This window comes from Moschus berezovskii, chromosome 24 (genome assembly GCF_049115385.1).
Source record: "Moschus berezovskii isolate FMDL1 chromosome 24, NW_MosBer_1.0, whole genome shotgun sequence".
NCBI classification, from domain to species: domain Eukaryota; kingdom Metazoa; phylum Chordata; class Mammalia; order Artiodactyla; family Moschidae; genus Moschus; species Moschus berezovskii.
This window is the reverse complement of record NC_142483.1, coordinates 12,367,456-12,387,793: the sequence shown is the minus strand read 5'-3', so window position 1 is coordinate 12,387,793 and position 20,338 is coordinate 12,367,456. Positions and strand designations below refer to the sequence as shown.

General features: G+C 43.2%; 1 protein-coding gene across 3 annotated transcripts in view; it reads left to right on the top strand.

Moving 5' to 3' along the window:
* The first annotated feature begins 9,274 nt into the window (after window positions 1-9,274).
* Window positions 9,275-20,338, top strand: part of NEK4 (NIMA related kinase 4) — a 28,200-nt gene continuing 17,136 nt past the window's right edge. For all 3 annotated transcript variants that reach the window (XM_055414035.2, XM_055414034.2, XM_088831859.1), the window contains exons 1-6: window positions 9,275-9,556; window positions 14,869-15,135; window positions 16,083-16,280; window positions 16,482-16,589; window positions 18,304-18,458; window positions 19,916-20,057. In XM_055414035.2, coding sequence (XP_055270010.2) covers window positions 9,464-9,556; window positions 14,869-15,135; window positions 16,083-16,280; window positions 16,482-16,589; window positions 18,304-18,458; window positions 19,916-20,057 — 963 coding nt within the window. In that variant the 5' untranslated portion in view covers window positions 9,275-9,463. The remainder of the gene's footprint in view (window positions 9,557-14,868; window positions 15,136-16,082; window positions 16,281-16,481; window positions 16,590-18,303; window positions 18,459-19,915; window positions 20,058-20,338) is intronic.

Genomic DNA, 20,338 nt, shown 5'->3' with positions numbered 1-20,338 from the left:
GGTCTCAAAGCTCCTGTTGCCTAGTCACCTCACTCAGACCATGAATCAATGCAGTGCTGGATAAACACGGATTAAACATTAGACAAGGTCAAGGCAAGTATTACAATTTGAGGGATCAAAAATTGACAGTGAAAGCTTTCTCTAGGGGGATCCCCAGCTGTGTAAACTCCTGACCAGACTCAGGCTGTGCCCCTTGGTTAGAACCACGCTCGGCCAGCAGGAACTGTGAATTTTAATCCCAGATCTGTGGCACAGGGGCAACACCATTGATACAGTGGCAGGTGTCAAGAAGCCACGATTAAAAATGAATTTCTCTTCACTAGGCGTTCTTGTCAAAATTCTTTAATCATCAACAAACTTTTCAGACGGTCATATATTCACCTGGGAGGCAGAGATGATGACTTAGAAAGTGTCTGCCCACATCCTTGTTTCTGATGGCACCAACTCTAGTCATTCTGCCAGGGGCCGTCTGGACAGTTCTGGGGATACGTAATGGGTGACGCACTTTCTAGGACAGTCAGCTTTGGAAAGAAGAGCAGAAGCAAACCTCATCGTTTCTCCTGGGCAGGGATGCAGAGGAACAGGGAACAGCGGAGACGAAGATGAATGCCATGCTTTCATGATGAAGGGTGGACTACGAGCCACCCTTTGCTCTCAGCCCGTTATGATCTAATTTTATCCTCAATGTGTCCCTGGGATGTTGGTCCCATAGCAAATGAAAGAGGAGGTATTCAAACCTACATCTTTCAGATGCCAAAGCCAAAGCCTATCATGTAATGACAGAAATGCCCTCTGGAAGAAGCAGTCAAAGATCCCAGAGAGCCATCTTGTCCCTGCAGTCTTTCAAATTTTATTCACAAACCCTCCCTGTCCCCCACAAGCCCCAGCAGATTGGGCAGATACGACTCTGGTCAACCCCCTCTATGGCCCTGGTTGGGATGTACTGGCTGCCATGACCCTGATGTGGCAAGGGGGCCCGGAAGCTTCTTTGATCTCTGTTTACTTGTCCTGGACTTTGTCTTGTAGAGCAGCTTCTGGGAAAGGGTTTATTGTCCCTAGGCCAGAATGCCCTTCTCGCCTGTTTTCTGGCCTTTGTGGGAGGTGAGATGGATCAACATGGAACTGCACACTGGGGGTTGTGTTGATTTCCTGCACGAATATCGACCATGCCCTGAGCTGGGTTGGGTACAGTGTCAGCACCAGGACACTACAACGATGAGACTCAAGTGCCTCACTGTGTTCAGGAAGGCGAAGTGAAGAGTGTTAGTCGCTCCGCCTGTCCAGCTCTTGGTGGCCTCATGGACTGTAGCCCACCAGGCTTCTCTGCCCATGGGATTCTCTAGGCAAGAATACTGGAGTAGTACCCATTCCCTTCTCCAGGATATCTTCCCAACCCAGGGACTGAACCCGGGTCTCCTGCATTACAGGCAGATTGATAGCCACAAATCCTCTGAGTTCTCTTTCTTGCCATTTCCAAGGGCTGTGGGTAAGTTCCTGTTGGTTCTCAGCTCCACTCTCTGTGTCAAGCTTCTAATTGAATTGGCTTTCCAGTCTGGGGCAGGTCAACTTGAACTAGCAATGGTTCCACCCAGAACCCAAGCCTCTAGATGTTGGTTTTATCCACTGTTCTTCATTTGATTGCAATCCCAGTCCACATCTCTTGGGGTCAGCTGGTTCAGTCCTTTCCCTACTCCCCAGTTCCACACTGGGAATTGCTGGCACTTCACACAAGGCCTTCACTTGGCTAGGTTACTGTTAGTTTCTAGTAATGTGCACATGAGGTCTAGACAGTACCTACTAGGAATCTCGGTAGCCAAAGCCACAAAACTGGTGGAGCACTTAAAACCTGTTAGAGAACACCCACCTAACTCTAGTGCTTAAACACTTCAGTCTGTTCAGTTCAGTTCAGTCGCTCAGTCGTGTCCGACTCTTTGCGACCCCATGAATCACAGCACGCCAGGCCTCCCTGTCCATCACCAACGCCCGGAGTTCACTCAAACTCATATCCATTGAGTTGGTGATGCCATCCAGCCATCTCATTCTTTGTCATCCCCATCTCCTCCCACCCCCAATCCTTCCCAGCATCAGAGTCTTTTCCAGTGAGTCAACTCGTCGCATGAGGTGGCCAAAGGATTGGAGTTTCAGCTTTAGCATCAGTCCTTCCAATGAACACCCAGGACTGATCTCCTTTAGAATGGACTGGTTGGATCTCCTTGTAGTCCAAGGGACTCTAAAGAGTCTTCTCCAGCACCCAGTTGTGTCCAACTCTGCAACTCTATGGACTGTAGCCTGCCAGGCTCCTCTGTCCACGGGATCATCCAGGTAAGAATACAGGAGTGGGTGCCATTTCCACAGGGGATCTTTCTGACCCAGGGATCAAACCTCTGTCTACTGGGTCTCCTGCATTGGCAAGCAAATTCTTTACCACTGAGAAGCCCCAGGGAAGCCCTAGGACAGCCCTCTAAGGTACTAGTTTGGCTCTCAGTCAATCAGTTCAGTCGCTCAGTCATGTCTAACTCTTTGTGACCCCATGGACTGCAGCATGCCAGGCTTCCCTGTCCTTCACCAACTCCCGGAGCTTACTCAAACTCATATCCATTGAGTCGGTGATGCCATTCAACCATCTCATCCTCTGTTACCCCCTTCTCCTCCTACCTTCAATCTTTCCCAGCATCAGGGTCTTTTCAAATGAGTCAGTACTTCCCATCAGGTGGCCAAAGTATTGGAGTTTCAGCTTTAGCATCAGTCCTTCCAATGAATATTCAGGACTGATCTCCTTTAGGATGGACTGGTTGGATCTCCTTGCAGTCCAAGGGACTCTCAAGAATCTTCTCCAACACCACAGTTCAAAAGCATCAATTCTTCAGTGTTCAGCTTTTTTTATAGTCCAACTTTCACATCCATACATGACTACTGAAAAAAACATAACTTTGACTAGACAGACCTTTGTTGGCAAAGTAATGTCTGTGCTTTTTAATATGCTGTCTAGGTTGGTCATAACTTTTCTTCCAAGGAGCAAGTGTCTTTTAATTTCATGACTGCAATCACCATCTGCAGTGACTTTGGAGCCCAGAAAAATAAAGTCTCTCACTGTTTCCCCATCTATTTGCCATGAAGAGATGGGACCAGATGCCATGATATTAGTTTTCTGAATGTTGAGTTTTTTTGTTTTGGCTGCACTGCATCTTGGCTGTGACTCGCAGGATCTCAGTCTTCATTGCAGCCTGTGGGATCTTTAGTTGCAGCATGTGGGAATAAGTTCCCTGACCAGGAATCAAACCCAGGCCCTCTGCATTGGAAGCACAGGGTCTTAGCCACTGGACCACCAGGGAAGTCCCTGAATGTTGAGTTTTAAGCCAACTTTTTCACTCTCCTCTTTCACTTTCATCGAGAGGCTCTTTAGTTCTTCACTTTCTGCCATAAAAGCGGTGTCATCAACTTCAATAACATCTGAGGTTATTGATATTTCTCCCAGCAATCTTGATTCCAGCTTGTGCTTTATCTAGTCCAGCTCTAAGAGACCCAAAACTTAGCTAGAGCAATGGGATCAAGTTTCAAATAACTGAGTGTGCCACCTTCTGGCACAACTGCATATTTTGTATCCAAGAACTCTGGCAGTTGTAATTATCTACGAAAATGGTCAGTTCAGTTCAGTTCAGTTCAGTCGCTCAATCGTGTCCGACTCTCCGCGACCCCATGAATCACAGCACGCCAGGCCTCCCTGTCCATCACCAACTCCCGGAGTACACTCAAACTCATGTCCACAGAGTCGGTGATGCCATCCAGCCATCTCATTCTCCGTCGTCCCCTTCTCCTCCCACCCCCAACCTTTCCCAGCATCAGAGTCTTTTCCAGTGAGTCAACTCGTCTCATGAGGTGGCCAAAGTATTGCAGTTTCAGCTTTAGCATCAGTCCCTCCAATGAACATCCAGGATTGATCTCCTTTAGAATGGACTGGTTGGATCTCCTTGCAGTATAAGGGACTCTCAAGAGTCTTCTCCAACACCACAGTTCAAAAGCATCGATTCTTCGGCGCTCAGCTTTCTTCACAGTCCAACTCTCACATCCATACATGACCACGGGAAAAACCATTGCCTTGACTAGACGGACCTTGGTTGGCAAAGTAATGTCTCTGCTTTTTAATATACTATCAAGGTTGGTCATAACTTTCCTTCCAAGGAGTAAGCGTCTTTTAATTTCATGGCTGCAATCAGCATCTGCAGTGATTTTGGATCCCAAAAAAACAAAGTCAGACACTGTTTCCACTGTTTTTCCATCTATTTCCCATGAAGTGATGGGACCAGATGCCATGATCTTTGTTTTCTGAATGTTGAGCTTCAAACCAACCTTTTCACTCTCCTCTTTCACTTTCATCAAGAGGCTTTTGAGTTCCTCTTCACTTTCTGCCATAAGGGTAGTGTCATCTGCATATCTGAGGTTATTGATATTTCTCCCAGCAATCTTGATTCCAGCTTGTGCTTCTTCCAGCCCAGCGTTCCTCATGATGTACTCCGCATATAAGTTAAATAAGCAAGGTGACAATATACAACCTTGACGTACACCTTTTCCTATTTGGAACCAGTCTGTTGTTCCATGAACAGTTCTGACTGTTGCTTCCTGACCTGCATACAGGTTTCTCAAGAGGCAGGTCAGGTGGTCTGGGATTCCCATCTCTTTCAGAATGTTCCACAGTTTATTGTGATCGACATAGTCAAAGGCTTTGGCATAGTCAATGAAGCAGAAATAGATGTTTTTCTGAAACTCTCTTGCTTTCTCCATGATCCAGCGGATGTTGGCAATTTGATCTCTGGTGCCTCTGCCTTTTCTAAAACCTGCTTGAACATCTGGGAGTTCACGGTTTACATACTGCTGAAGCCTGGCTTGGAGAATTTTGAGCATGACTTTTCTAGCGTGTGAGATGAGGGCAATTGTCCGGTAGTTTGAGCATTCTTTGGCATTGCCTTTCTTTGGGTTTGGAATGAAGACTGACCTCTTCCAGTCCTGTGGCCACTGCTGAGTTTTCCAAATCTGCTGGCATATTGAGTGCAGCACTTTTACAGCATCATCTTTCAAGACTTGAAATAGCTCAACTGGAATTCCATCACCTCCACTAGCTTTGTTAGTAGTGATGCTTTCTAAGGCCCACTTGACTTCACATTCCAAGATGTCTGGCTCTAGGTCAGTGATCACGTTATCGTGACTATCTTGGTCGTGAAGATCTTTTTTGTACAGTTCTTCTGTGTATTCTTGCCACCTCTTCTTAATATCTTCTGCTTCTGTTAGGTCCATACCATTTCTGTCCTTTATCGAGCCCATCTTTGCATGAAATGTTCCCTTGGAATCTCTAATTTTCTTGAAGAGATCTCTTGTTTTTCCTATTCTGTTGTTTTCCTCTATTTCTTTGCATTGATCACTGAGGAAGCCTTTCTTATCTCTCCTTGCTATTCTTTGGAAAATGGTAAAATCTCACAAAGACAATCTGGACTTACAGTGGCCGATATGAGAAAAGTTCCAGTTAGACAAGAGCATTTATTTAAGAAGTACATTTGAAAGCAAAGGTTCCCAGATCAAACAAATAGAATGGGATACCTATTTTAATTGGTATGCAGAAGCCTCCAAAAGCCTTCAAGTTTCCATAATACCTTCACTGAGAGACTCATGGCTAATGAAAAATTAAAGACACAGAGGCACCTAAAAGAAAAGGCTATATAGGATTTATGCAACTTTAACTGCTCCCCTCTGTCTTCCTTTACTTGGGCATTCATTCTATTAATTCTTTCTGATTTGTCTTTTCACTCTGAAGAGCCCACAAGTCCGTAAACAGAAGTCCACCAAGTTAGTGGCCTTACAGATGTCCTCATATTTACCCTCAAAGGAGGGTCCCCATGTGAGCCCCTCCCAGTGTTGGTGGGACTCCTGAGAGATTTTCTGGCAAAGCTGTTTGATTTCCTTAAATCAGTTCAGTTCAGTCGCTCAGTCGTGTCCGACTCTCCGCGACCCCATGAATCAAAAAACGCCAGGCCTCCCTGTCCATCACCAACTCCCGGAGTACACTCAAACTCATGTTCACAGAGTCGGTGATGCCATCCAGCCATCTCATTCTCCGTCGTCCCCTTTTCCTCCCGCCCCCAACCTTTCCCAGCATCAGAGTCTTTTCCAGTGAGTCAACTCGTCTCATGAGGTGGCCAAAGTATTGGAGTTTCAGCTTTAGCATCAGTCCCTCCAATGAACATCCAGGATTGATCTCCTTTAGAATGGACTGGTTGGATCTCCTTGCAGTATAAGGGACTCTCAAGAGTCTTCTCCAACACCACAGTTCAAAAGCATCGATTCTTCGGCGCTCAGCTTTCTTCACAGTCCAACTCTCACATCCATACATGACCACGGGAAAAACCATTGCCTTGACTAGACGGACCTTGGTTGGCAAAGTAATGTCTCTGCTTTTTAATATACTATCAAGGTTGGTCATAACTTTCCTTCCAAGGAGTAAGCGTCTTTTAATTTCATGGCTGCAATCAGCATCTGCAGTGATTTTGGATCCCAAAAAAACAAAGTCTGACACTGTTTCCATTGTTTTTCCATCTATTTCCCATGAAGTGATGGGACCAGATGCCATGATCTTTGTTTTCTGAATGTTGAGCTTCAAGCCAACCTTTTCACTCTCCTCTTTCACTTTCATCAAGAGGCTTTTGAGTTCCTCTTCACTTTCTGCCATAAGGGTAGTGTCATCTGCATATCTGAGGTTATTGATATTTCTCCCAGCAATCTTGATTCCAGCTTGTGCTTCTTCCAGCCCAGCGTTCCTAATGATGTACTCTGCATATAAGTTAAATAAGCAAGGTGACAATATACAACCTTGACATACACCTTTTCCTATTTGGAACCAGTCTGTTGTTCCATGACCGGTTCTAACTGTTGCTTCCTGACCTGCATACAGGTTTCTCAAGAGGCAGGTCAGGTGGTCTGGGATTCCCATCTCTTTCAGAATGTTCCACAGTTTATTGTGATCCACACAGTCAAAGGCTTTGGCATAGTCAATGAAGCAGAAATAGATGGTTTTCTGGAACTCTCTTGCTTTCTCCATGATCCAGCGGATGTTGGCAACTTGATCTCTGGTGCCTCTGCCTTTTCTAAAACCTGCTTGAACATCTGGGAGTTCACGGTTTACATACTGCTGAAGCCTGGCTTGGAGAATTTTGAGCATGACTTTACTAGCGTGTGAGATGAGTGCAATTGTGCGGTAGTTTGAGCATTCTTTAGGGGAAATTAAAATTAATAGATAACCTTAAGAAATTCTGGTAGATACTGGAGACTGAATGTGAGATCCTGGGGGAACTGGTAAGCAGAGTGAACAGTGAGAATGCTAACCAGATTCAGCTCTCCTGAATCTGTCTCTGTAGTGTCCAGACAAGCCAGGCAGGGGAGCGGGGAAGGGGACACTTGATGTTGTACTTGCCTTTACTGTTTGTCCTGGCTGAAAATTAATAAGATTTATTTGAAAGGACTTTTCCCCACCCCCCACCCCAAATTAGCTCTTTGACCAGAAACTGGCCAAATTGGAAGTTAATACTCAGAGCCTGATAAGAATTTTTTTGGGGGGGGCTTCTCTAAGCTAAATGTACACAGAGGGAAAGAAAAAACTGAACAAGCAAAAATCTTCTGAAGCCTTTGTGGAAGGATTTACTAAAACATTTCAAAGACAGATAGCTGTGAGTCTAGAAATAGGGATCTTTTTATTTCTTTCTTAGTTGAAGATTTTCTCCCTTATACAAAGAAGCAAATTGAGAAAAATGTAGTTGTATGGTGAGGGGGTGGGGTGAGGGTGGGGTGTCAATCAATAATGTCATTTAAGTTACACCCAAATCCCCTGAGGAATTAAAAACAACTGTCCTTACCTTACAAATTTTTGCAAAGTCAGAAATGCAGCTTCAGAAACAATTAAAATCCACCTGTCCTTTTTAACCAGTCCTCAAACCTACCCTCAGTTCAGTTCAGTTCAGTTCCGCAGTCATGTCCGACTCTTTGTGACCCCATGGATTGCAGCATGCCAGGCCTCCCTGTCCATCACCAACTCCCAGAGTTTACTCAAACTCATGTCCATTGAGTTGGTGATGCCATCCAACCATCTCATCCTCTGTCATCCCCTTCTCCTCCTGCCCCAATCCCTCCCAGCATCAGGGAGGGATTTTTTTAACAAAAACAAAAGTGGCTTCTTAGGTGGCTGCTAGCAGCAGCAGCAGTGGTAAAGAACCTGCCTGCCAATGCAGGTTAGACCGTAAGAGACATGGGTTTGATCACTGGGTTGGGAAGATCCCATGGAGGACCCACTCCAGTATTCTTGCCTGGATAATCCCATGGACAGAGGAGCCTGGTGGGCTACAGTCCATAGGGTCGCAGAGTCAGTCACAACTGGAGCAACTTAGCATGAATGCATTATATCACGCATTCTCATCAGGGGCAATATCAACCCCATCCCCCCAAACTGGGAAAAATAAGCTAAAAAAAAAAAAAACAAACCCACTTACACTTCAATTGGATTTTAGGACCTTAAGAAAGACACTCTGGGGTTGTAAGCAGACACACACACACACACACACACACATTGGAATTACGATTTTAACTTTTGTTAGGTAAATATCTTAGGAAAGGGAGATACTGGTTGGAACAAATGATAAATTCTTTTGGCAGCTTTGAGCTTTCACAGGCAGGCCATTTAAGGTGGACCAGTCCTCTAGGGATACTGCCTTAAGTTGTTAGAAACCATATCAAAATTTGGTCAAGTCACTTAGTGCAGGGGTTTGAATGGAGTCCTTCTGAATATATTTCGCGGTTCTCAATATGCAAGCTGAATTATTAGGAGCGAAGTGTACTGACATCTCCAATTTTGCAATGCACAAAAAATTAAGACAGACTGCTGTATGTATACATTAACTATATTGGGATAAAGTAAATGTAACAAATGTTACTTGTAGAATCTAGTCTGTCCTCAGTCCCCTAATAGAATGTGAGTTCCTGGAAGGCAGGGACTTCTTCGGAATGGCACAGGGCAAGCAGTCAGTAAATATGTATTTGTGGAGGGAATACCTGCAAAGCTTTTAAAGCAAATAAACGCTCACTAACAGGAAGCGTTTGTGAGTCCATTGTTGCAGGCAACCCGGAAGTTCCTCAGTAGAACCGAGGCCGCGGGTGCGCGCGCAGATCTGGCGCGGTCGCTCTAGCCGCTAGTCGCCTCAGTTCTGTGGTAGGTCCTCCAGGCTGCAGCGCATGCGCAGGGCAGCGCCCTCTGGGATCGCTATGGCAGCGGCGTCGCGGAGGGTCGGGCCTCCGCTCTGGCGCCCGGGCCAGGGCGCCTCAGCGGCCGCGGGTACCACATCCTCTCGGGCATGAACGGAGTCTCCCGCCGCCGCTCGCCGCCCCGCCCGCCTCTGCCGCCGTATCCCGACTGTGGGTCCGCGCCAGGATCATGCCCCTGACCGCCTACTGCTACCTGCGTGTCGTGGGCAGAGGCAGCTACGGGGAGGTGACGCTTGTGAGGCACCGGCGGGACGGCAGGCAGGTCGGCGGAGGTGGGCCTGGCGAGGGAAGGGGGCAGGCAGGGATTCGCCGAAGGCGCCGTCCAAGGGCTGAGCCCCGCTTGTGTGAAGGGGACGCACCTCACACCTCGGCTGGTACTTCCTCAGGAAAATCGTCCCAGACTTTCAGGACTAGGACAGCCCTTCCTGTCATATGCGCCCCGAACTCCCTGGCATTCTCTTTGTAGTCGTAGTTGGCTTTCTTAATCTGCACACTTTGCCCCAACTCTCCTTAGTTCCATGAGAGCATCCATTCCCAGGACCTAAAGGCAAGTATTCCTGGCAAGTGTTCCTCTTTCTTCTTTTCTCAGCTGTTTGTAAGGCCTCTTCAGACAGCCATTTTGCCTTTTTGCATCTCTTTTTCTTGGGGATGGTCTTGATCCCTGCTTCCTTTACAATGTCCATAGTTCTTCAGGCACTCTTGTCTATCAGATCTAATACCTTGAATCTATTTGTGACTTCCACTGTATAATCGTAGGGGATTTGATTTAGGTCATACCTGAATGGTCTAGTGGGTTTCCCTATTTTTTCAATTTAAGTCTGAATTTAGCAATAAGGAGTTCATGATCTGGGCCACAATCAGCTCCTGGTCTTGTTTTTGCTGACTGTATAGAGCTTCTTCTCCTTTGGCTGTCAAGAATATAATCAGTTTGATTTCTGTGTTGACCATCTGGTGATGTCCATGTGTAGCATCTTCTCTTGTGTTGTTGGAAGAGGGTGTTTGCTGTGACCAGTGCGTTCTCTTGGCCAAACTCTGTTAGCCTTTGACCAGCTTTGTTTTGTACTCCAAGGCCAAATTTGCCTGTTACTCCAGATATTTCTTGATTTCCTACTTTTACTTTCCAGTCCCCTATAATGAAAAGGACATCTTTTTTGGGTGTTCTAGAAGATCTTGTAAGTCTTCATAGATCTGGTCAACTTCAGCTTCTTCAGCATTAGTGGTCAGGGCATAGACTTGGATTACTGTGATATTGAACTGTTTGCCTTGGAAACGAACAGAGATCATTCTGTCGTTTTTGAGATTTCATCCAAGTACTGCATTTCAGACTCTTTTGTTAACTATGAGGGCTACTCCGTTTCTTCTAAGGGATTCTTGCCCACAGTAGTAAATGTAATGGTCATCTTAGTTAAATTCACCCATTCCAGTCCATTTTAGTTCACTGATTCCTAAAATGTTGATATTCACTCTTGCCATCTCCTGATGCAAAAAGTCAAAATGGTGTCTGAGGAGGCCTTACAAATAGCTGTGTAAGAAGAGAAGTGAAAGGCAAAGGAGAAAAGGAAAGCTATACCCATTAGAATGCAGAGTTCCAAAGAATATCAAGGAGAGATAAAGCCTTCCTCAGTGATCAATGCAAAGAAACAGAGGAAAACAATAGAATGGGAAAGACTAGAGATTTCTTTAAGAAGATTAGAGATACCAAGGGACTATTTCATGCAAAGATGGGCACAATAAAGGACAGAAATGGTATAGACCTAACAGAAAAAGAAGATATTAAGAAGAGGTTGCAAGAATACACAGAGCTATACAAAAAGATCTTCATGACCCAGATAACCAAGACGGTGTGATCACTCACCTAGAGCCAGACATCCTGGAATGTGAAGTCAAGTGGGCTTTAGGAAGCATCACTCCGAGCAAAGCTAGTGGAGGTGATGGAATTCCAGTTGAGCTATTTCAAATCCTAAAAGATGATGCCGTGAAAATGCTGTACTCAATATGCCAGCAAATTTGGAAAACTCAGCAGTGGCCACAGGACTGGAAAAGGTCAGTTTTCATTCCAATCCCAAAGAAAGGCGATACCAAAGAATGCTCAAACTGCCGCACAGTTGCACTCATCTCACACTCTAGTAAAGTAATGCTCAAAATTCTCCAAGCCAGGCTTCAATAATACGTGAACTGTGAACTTCCAGATGTTCAAGCTGGACTTAGAAAAGGCAGAGGAACCAGAGATCAAATTGCCAACATCCGTTGGATCATCGAAAAAGCAAGAGAGTTCAAGAAAAACATCTATTTCTGCTTTATTGACTATGTCAAAGCCTTTGACTTGTGAATCACAACAAACTGTGGAAAATTCTGAAAGAGTTGGAACTACCAGACCACCTTACCTGCCTCCTGAGTAATCCGTATGCCAGTCAAGAAGCAACAGTTAGAACTGGACATGGAACAACAGACTGGTTCCAAATAGGAAAAGGAGTACATCAAGGCTGTATATTGTCACCCTGCTTGTTTAACTTACATGCAGAGTACATCATGAGAAATGCCAGGCTGGATGAAGCACAAGCTGGATTCAAGATTGCTGAGAGAAATATCAAAAACCTCAGATATGCAGATGGACACTACCCTTGTGGCAGAAAGCAAAGAACTCAAAAGCCTCTTGATGAAAGAGGAGAGTGAAAAAGTTGGCTCAAAACTCAACATTCAGAAAACGAAGATCATGGCATCTGGTCCCATCACTGCATGGGAAATAGATGGGGAAACGAAACAGTGACAGACTTTTTGCGGGGGGGGGCTCCAAAATCACTGCAGATGGTGATTGCAGTCATGAAATTAAAAGACGCTTACTCCTTGGAAAAAAAGTTACAACCAACCTAGACAGCATGTTAAAAAGCAGAGACATTACTTTGCCAACAAAGGCCTGTGTAGTCAAGACTATGGTTTTTCCAGTAGTCATGTATGGATGTGCTGCTGCTGCTGCTGCTAAGTTGCGTCAGTCATGTCCGACTCAGTGTGACCCCATAGACGGCAGCCCACCAGGCTCCCCCGTCCCTGGGATTCTCCAGGCAAGAGCACTGGAGTGGGTTGCCATTTCCTTCTCCAGTGCATGAAAGTGAAAAGTGAAAGTGAAGTTGCTTAGTCCTGTCTGACTCTTAGCGACCCCATGTCCTGCAGCCTACCAGCCTCCTCTGTCCATTTGATTTTCCAGGCAAGAGTACTGGAGTGGGGTGCCATTGCCTTCTCCAGTATGGATGCGAGAGTTGGACTATAAAGAAAGCTGAGCACTGAAGAATTTATCCTTTTGAACTGTGGTGGTGGAGAAGACTCTTCAGAGTCCCTTAGACTCCATGGAGATCCAACCAGTCCATCCTAAAGGAAATCCTGAATATCCATTGGAAGAACTGATGCTAAAACTGAAACTTCAATACTTTGGCCACCTGATGGGAAGACCTGACTCACTTGAAAAGACCCTGATGCTGGGAAAGATTGCAGGCAGGAGGAGGGGACGACAGAGGATTCGATGGTTGGATCGCATCACCAACTCAATGGACATGAGGTTGAGTAAGCTCTGGGAGTTGGTGATGGACAGGGAAGCCTGGCATGCTGTAGTTCATGGAGTCGCAAAGAGTCGGACACAACTGAGTGACTGAACTGAAATGATTTCTCTTTCAGTGAAGGGCCCCATACTCCATCTGACCTGAAGACCACTGAACTCTTAAAACTCAGCTTATCACTTTTCCTCCAAACCTGCTCTCCTGCTCCCCATTTCAGGGAGTCGCATCACCAACCATCCTGTCGCCCAAGCTGGACACCTGGGAGTCATTCTGGGATCCCCCTTTCCCTTCCCTCATTCCCACCATGTTATTTGTCTGTCCACTAAGCCAGCTGACCTCTTTTCATCTCCACGGGTACCTTTCCCATCCAGGACATCATTATCTCTAGTTAAGTTGTGGCCATAGCCTCCGGCTTGTCCTCCCTGCCATTATACTTGCCCTTCTCCAATTCATCACTTTCATTACAGTCTCAATGATCATTCTAAAACATGCCTCTGATGCTGCACTGTATCCCATTATCCTCAGGATAATGAACCAGTTCTTTAATGTGGTTTATAAAAAAAGGTGAGCATATAATGTATTGGGACAAACTGGGATAATTTGAAAACTGAAAGGAGGCACTGTTAATAATTATACCAGGCCAATGTGACCTCCCCAGACAAACTGGGAGGAGATGTCCCCATAAGTATAAGGTCCTCTTGCCTATTTTGCCTTGTTTCAGGTGCTGGTCACTCTGCCTGGAACACCAGTGCAGGTATAAGAGATTTATTCATTGGGCAATGAGGAGTGGGGATTTTTTGACCTGAGGATGGGATACTGGCAGTGATAATAGCACATCACATTTGACGTTTACATTTTGCAAAACACATTTATGGTGTTTGTTGAATAATGAATTGTTTGGTATATCAGTTGATCGAGGGCAATGTATTAGGTGCTGAAGGACATTAATTTTTTTATTTTTAAGTAAGAATGATTTTGAACATTTAAGTGATTTTTAGCCTTAATGGACCATGGGTCCCTTTGAGAATCTAATGCAGTCCATGGATCCATTCTGTCTGCAGATGTATATTCAAGTCATATTCTATGCACCTTTGTGGGAGGAACTTAGAGGTTAAAGAATCTCTGCTACACATTTTATGATTCAGTGATATATTAATGTGGACTCATTTTTAGCCACTAATGAAATTGTAAAATGCAGATGGAAAGTGTAAATTTTTTCGTGACCCCGTACCCTGCTCTAAAATCACTGCAGATGCTGATTGCAGCCAGGAAATTAAAAGACGCTTACTCCTTGGAAGGAAAGTTATGACCAACCTAGATAGTATATTAGAAAGCAGAGACATTACTTTGCCAACCAAGGTCCGTCTAGTCAAGGCTATGGTTTTTCCCGTGGTCATGTATGGATGTGAGAGTTGGACTATGAAGAAGGCTGATCGCCGAAGAATTGATACTTTTGAACTGTGGTGCTGGAGAAGACTCTTGAGAGGACCTTGGACTGCAAGGAGATCCAACCAGTCCATTCTAGAGGAGATCAATCCTGGGTGTTCATTGGAGGGACTGATGCTAAAGCTGAAACTCCAATACTTTGGCCACCTCATGCGACGAGTTGACTCACTGGAAAAGAATCTGTTGCTGGGAAAGGTTGGGGGTGGGAGGAGAAGGGGACGACAGAGAATGAGATGGCTGGATGGCATCACCGACTCTATGGACATGAGTTTGGGTGAACTCCGGGAGTTGGTGATGGACAGGGAGGCCTGGCGTGCTGTGATTCATGGGGTCGCAGAGAGTCGGACACGACTGAGCGACTGAACTGAACTGACCCTGCTCTAAGTCTAACCTGTAAAAAGTATCATCAATGGTAACAAATGTTTTACCCAATTTAGTGCTTTGTGAATAATGAAATAGGTTATGTAGCAGTCTCCACAAGGTTGTTTTTGAGGACACTCAGAAGATACCTTAAATATGTTTGAATCTGTAATACTGTATGTTTGTTTCCATATTGTAAAAACATGTGTTTTCTTTGCAGTATGTCATCAAAAAGCTGAACCTCCGAAATGCCTCCAGCCGAGAGCGGCGAGCTGCTGAACAAGAAGCTCAGCTCTTGTCACAGCTGAAGCACCCCAACATTGTCACCTACAAGGAGTCGTGGGAGGGTGGGGACGGTTTGCTGTACATCGTGATGGGCTTCTGTGAAGGAGGTGATCTGTACCGAAAGCTCAAAGAGCAGAAAGGAAGGCTTCTGCCTGAGAGTCAGGTGGTGGAGTGGTTTGTTCAGATCGCCATGGCTTTGCAGGTACTGTCGGGACTCAGAGCATTTCACTTGCTCCAAGGTGACAGAATGATGGCTGGGGGGATTTTAGGGAAATGATTCCCCAGATTTATTCATGAAAAAAAAGAAAAAACATTTAAAAACTCCTTTTATGATGTATACCTAGTCCCTCTTGTGTTAGCATTGGAATATTTTTGAATAAGTAATTACTATATTGAAGCAGACATGGATTTTATGGCTGGGGAAGATAGTTCTCTATTCATTTAAATATTATAGCAAAATCCATTTTAAGGGCCCTTAATTGAGAAAAACCAAAGAATGACCGTGTTTGTTGTCTGTTGGTCAGCTGCATCATACCGAATGGTGGTCCGAATGGTGGTTGAGCTAATTAATGTGCCTAAATTATGGGGTTTTGGGCTTTAACTCTGCTGTGGCAGAGTTAGTAGAAATGTGAAACATGTTTGTGTTTTAACATACGTATTTTCAAAAGTGAGACTGTTCATGAAATATCACTGTGGGACTAGTCTGACTTGTCCAGAATTTATTGTGTTTAAATGTAAGTTTTTTCACTCTAAATAAAAGTGATGCTGTTATAGTGAAAACATTATTAACCTGAAGATTTCATGAGCCTGAGAGGAATGCTCATCTAACTTTGTCTAAGTTGTCTTTCTACCTTCAATGGCAGTTTGAAAGCATGCTTTTTAACTGAGTCCATATAATGCTAGGTGGTATGACTGTCAAGGCACCAGGGAACAGTTGTGAAGGAAGTTGGGCAGATTTATGCATAGAACTTAATTTCTTACTTTGGAAAGTTGTAAATTAGACCTTTTGTTTAGATACTATAAAGCAATAGTGTTTTGATGTGTTGGTAACTAAGGCTCTTTAACTTACACAATTATTGATGGTATGTAAGAAGTCAAAAATAAGTTGACAAGTATATTTATATTGAATACAATGTTCTTTTTCTTCAGTATTTACATGAAAAACACATCCTCCACCGAGATCTAAAAACCCAAAATGTCTTCCTGACAAGAACAAATATCATCAAAGTGGGTGACCTTGGAATTGCCCGAGTGCTTGAGAACCACTGTGACATGGCTAGCACCCTCATTGGCACACCGTACTATATGAGCCCTGAATTGTTTTCCAACAAACCCTACAACTACAAGGTAGGATTGGGCTGTTTCTGCCAGCTCACCTCATCTCTAGGGCAGTATTCATAATTTTAGAATCCATCAGAATAGTAGTAAGTCAGATGAATTCTCTGTGAATTAATTTAAGGAAAATGTCTTTTGTTTTTTTTTTTTAAAAGAGGAAAATGTAAATAAGGCATTCTGATATTTCACCATTTACTAATTTTTTTTTTCTAGTCTGATGTTTGGGCTCTGGGATGCTGTGTTTATGAAATGGCCACCCTGAAGCATGCTTTCAATGCAAAAGACATGAATTCTTTAGTTTATCGGATTATTGAAGGAAAGGTAAAGAATATTTTGGAACTAGTTGTTTTTAATATACGGAGCAAGGTTAATGTAATCTAACTTTGAAAGTAGCTACTGGTAAAAGGGATAATTGGGTGGATAGTTAAGAATGGTGGGTCCCGTGTATGGGGAAGGTTGAACTATAGGAGAAGGAAGTGATCTTTCCTTGATATTAATTTAAGGTGGCTGACTGGCTCTGAAGAATTGGTTTCTTGAAACCTGCAACCTTATAGCCTTAGGATGTGCAGATGCCCTGAGACTATTGGTAGTGTCTCCTAGGTACTTTATGGTTAAATGAACCCCATTTACAATGATTCTACTCTGTCTGAACTTGTTGTTCCTTTGATAATCATCATAATCACTAGCAACTAGTTTAAAAATTGCAGAAAACACTGTGTATGATAGATGCTAAAGTGACAAATTTTATATATGAATTTCATGAGACTGGTTGCTGTCTGCAGTGTCAGGCATCCACACACCTTTAAGTTTTGAATCATAAGGCTATGAATCACTTACTGATTTTAATATTACACCAAGACACATTTAATGTTTTAATTTGAAAAAAAAAACACATAAAAAGTAAAATTTACTTTTTATTTCCACTACTTAATAATTCCACTGCTTAAAGAACCAAAAAAGAAAGGGGTGAAATTCCTCTCTGTTTTCATCCATTTCCATTCCTTGGAGATAACCATTGGTGACCATTTGTTGCATAGCCCTCCTGGCTTTCCCTGTCTTTATACAGACTTTGCTCTGGGTATGTATGTTTAAAAAAGTAACTGACATGAAATCAGGCTACACACACTGTTGTACACAACCTGCTTTTCTGACTTAACATATGAGGGACATCTTTCCAAGTTGGTATCTGTAAGTCTTTTATTTTTTTAAAGGCTAACTGGTATTTTATTAGGAGGTATGGGACTTCCCAGGTGGCACTAGTGTTAAAGAATACACCTGCCAGTGCAGGAGATACAAGAGTCACAGGTTTAATCTCTGGATCCGGAAGATTCCCTGGAGCAGGAAATGGCAACTCACTGCAGTATTCTTGCCTGGGTGGTGGGCTACAGTCTGTGGGGTCACAAAGAGTTGGACATGGCTGAGTGCACGCGCATGCACACACACACACACACCCCATACTCTATTCCCCAAGTACCCTATGGATGGCCATTTACGTCACACACACACACACACACACACACCCCCATACTCTATTCCTCAAGTACCCTATGGATGGCCATTTATGTCACACACACACACACACACACACACACACACACACACACACACCCATCATACTCTATTCCTCAAGTACCCTATGGATGGCCATTTCTGACACACACACACACAAACACACCCTCCGTACTCTATTCCTCAAGTACCCTATGGATGGCCATTTACGTTATTTCCAGTCATTCACTACTATAAGAACAACACTGAAGTGGATATCCTGGCATCTAAATCTTTAGGAACTCATGCTTTTATTTATAAAGGAGACAGTCCTCAAATGGAATTGCTGGTTTGAAAGATAAATTTTATAATTGTACAACTTGCTGTTATAACCAAGATGCCATATCAGCTTCCTGTAAACTAATATGCTGGTTATTTTCTGCTCCTGTGGATAATGATTTAAAAAAATGTACATTGAGAAATCTCTACCATCTTTTACTTTTCTTAAGACTGTTAGTCATCCCTGTGGTTGGATTTCTCTTTGTAGCTGCCACCCATGCCAGAAGATTACAGCCCAGAGCTGGCAGAACTGATAAGAACTATGCTGAGCAAGAGACCTGAAGAAAGACCTTCTGTGAGGAGCATCTTGAGGCAGCCTTACATAAAGCGCCAAATATCCTTGTTTCTGGAGGCCACGAAGGCGTAAGATATTTCCCTTGCATATAGCTGGGCTAAATAGGTGGAATAAAAGAGGGTGGTTTTTCTAATTTTCATGTGTGAGAATTTATGGTGAGTTTTTTAAAAACATGAAGTAGAATTGCATGATTAGAACAAGTGTTGAGATTTGCTTAATTGGTAAACTCAGAAATCTGGAAAACCATTGGAGGAATCACTTTCACATCCCTCTGAGAGTTCCAAAGCATATTGAGTATGAATCCTTTAAAAGGATGTATGTTTTACAAATCATATTAAAATGACAGATCATCTAAGAAGCCTATTACATTATATGCTGCATAAGATAATAGTTGCATTTAAAAAATAGTACTCAAATTTCATAGGGCTTTTATAAGGTTCCTTCTTCACTCATATAGAATTCTTTGACTTGCAGGTCCTACCTTCGCTAAATAGCTGTTCCAGAATCTAAGACTTAGAGCTGGACAAGACCTTCACAGTCTCTGCCTTTTGACTTGTTAATTGGGAGGCAATGTTAGAGAGGCCCCAGGGAATAAAGGAGGATCATATTTTTGTTTACATTGCCTATAATTTACCACCAGCAGACCTTTGGCCTTCTGTACCTTTGGTCTTCATGCTCTCCTTGAATTCTCCAAAGGTTTAGCTCCATTGTAAAACAGTTGGGGATATTATTCCTGTAAACATTTATTCTGCAAATCAAGGCTGAGTACACCAGTCATTTTTACTTTTAAACTTGGCCAAGCAGTTGTGTGTTATTACCAATGTGAAACTTGAAGATGAAAATAATCCTGGTGTTTCTAATTTTGAGACAATTTTTCATAGATGTAAAATTTTAGAACAATGTAAAATTTATATTTACAAGAAAGTTGCAGAGAGAAAGCAGAGAGTTTCTATATAACCCTCACTCAGTTTCCCCTATCAACATCTTATATTACCATGGTACATTGGTCAGAACTAAGAAAACGTCAGTACCTGATGTTGACTAAACTACAGACTTTATTTGGCTTTCACCAGTTTTTCTATTAATGTCCTTCTTTTTGCTTCAGGATCCAGTCCAACATACCATATTACTCCTCATTTCTCTTTAGTCAACTTGGGTCTCTGACAATTTCTTAGTTTCTTTGTTTTTCATGACCTTCATTGTTTTTGGAGATTACTGGTCAAGTGTTTTGTTGAATGCTCCCTGGTTTTTAGAACACTCTTCTCCATAAAAGGAGCAGTTATATGGGAATTCCCTGGCAGTCCAGTGGTTAGGATTCTAGATGTCCACTGCAGGAGGCCCACGTTCTATCCCTTGTTGGGGAACTGAGATCTCGCAAGCTGTGTGGTGTGGCCAAAAAAGAAAAGAAGAAGAAAAGAAGTTCTATAAAGGAGTTGTAACATGTATGCACATTTCCTCACATATATAGAAACCTTTAAACTTCATTGTATTAATAATAACTTTTTCTTCTTTCTTCCTCATAAAGAAAAACCTCCAAAAATAATATTAAAAATGGTGACTCTGAATCCAAGCCTGTGGCTGCAGTGGTTCCTGGAAAGTTTGAATTAAGTCATGAAGTAGTTCCCCCTCAACCACACTCTTCTGAGAGCTCCAAGACATATGTAATGGTATGTCTCTTTTTAAAGGCTATGTGTTCTAGAAATTATTAAAATGATTTGTTACCTAAGCTAGTTATTCTATGTGAAATGATTAAGTTTCATTAGATTTCTGTTAATTTTATAGTGTAAAGAAGGAATACTGGGGAACTAATCAAATGCCTATTAATAATAAAATGTTTGTGAAGTCAGTGCTGTAATAACTTTAAGAAAGTTTTTTAATTGAGGTGAAATTTATATAAAATAAAGTTAACCATTTTATAGTGAACAGTTAATTGCATTCATTATATTCA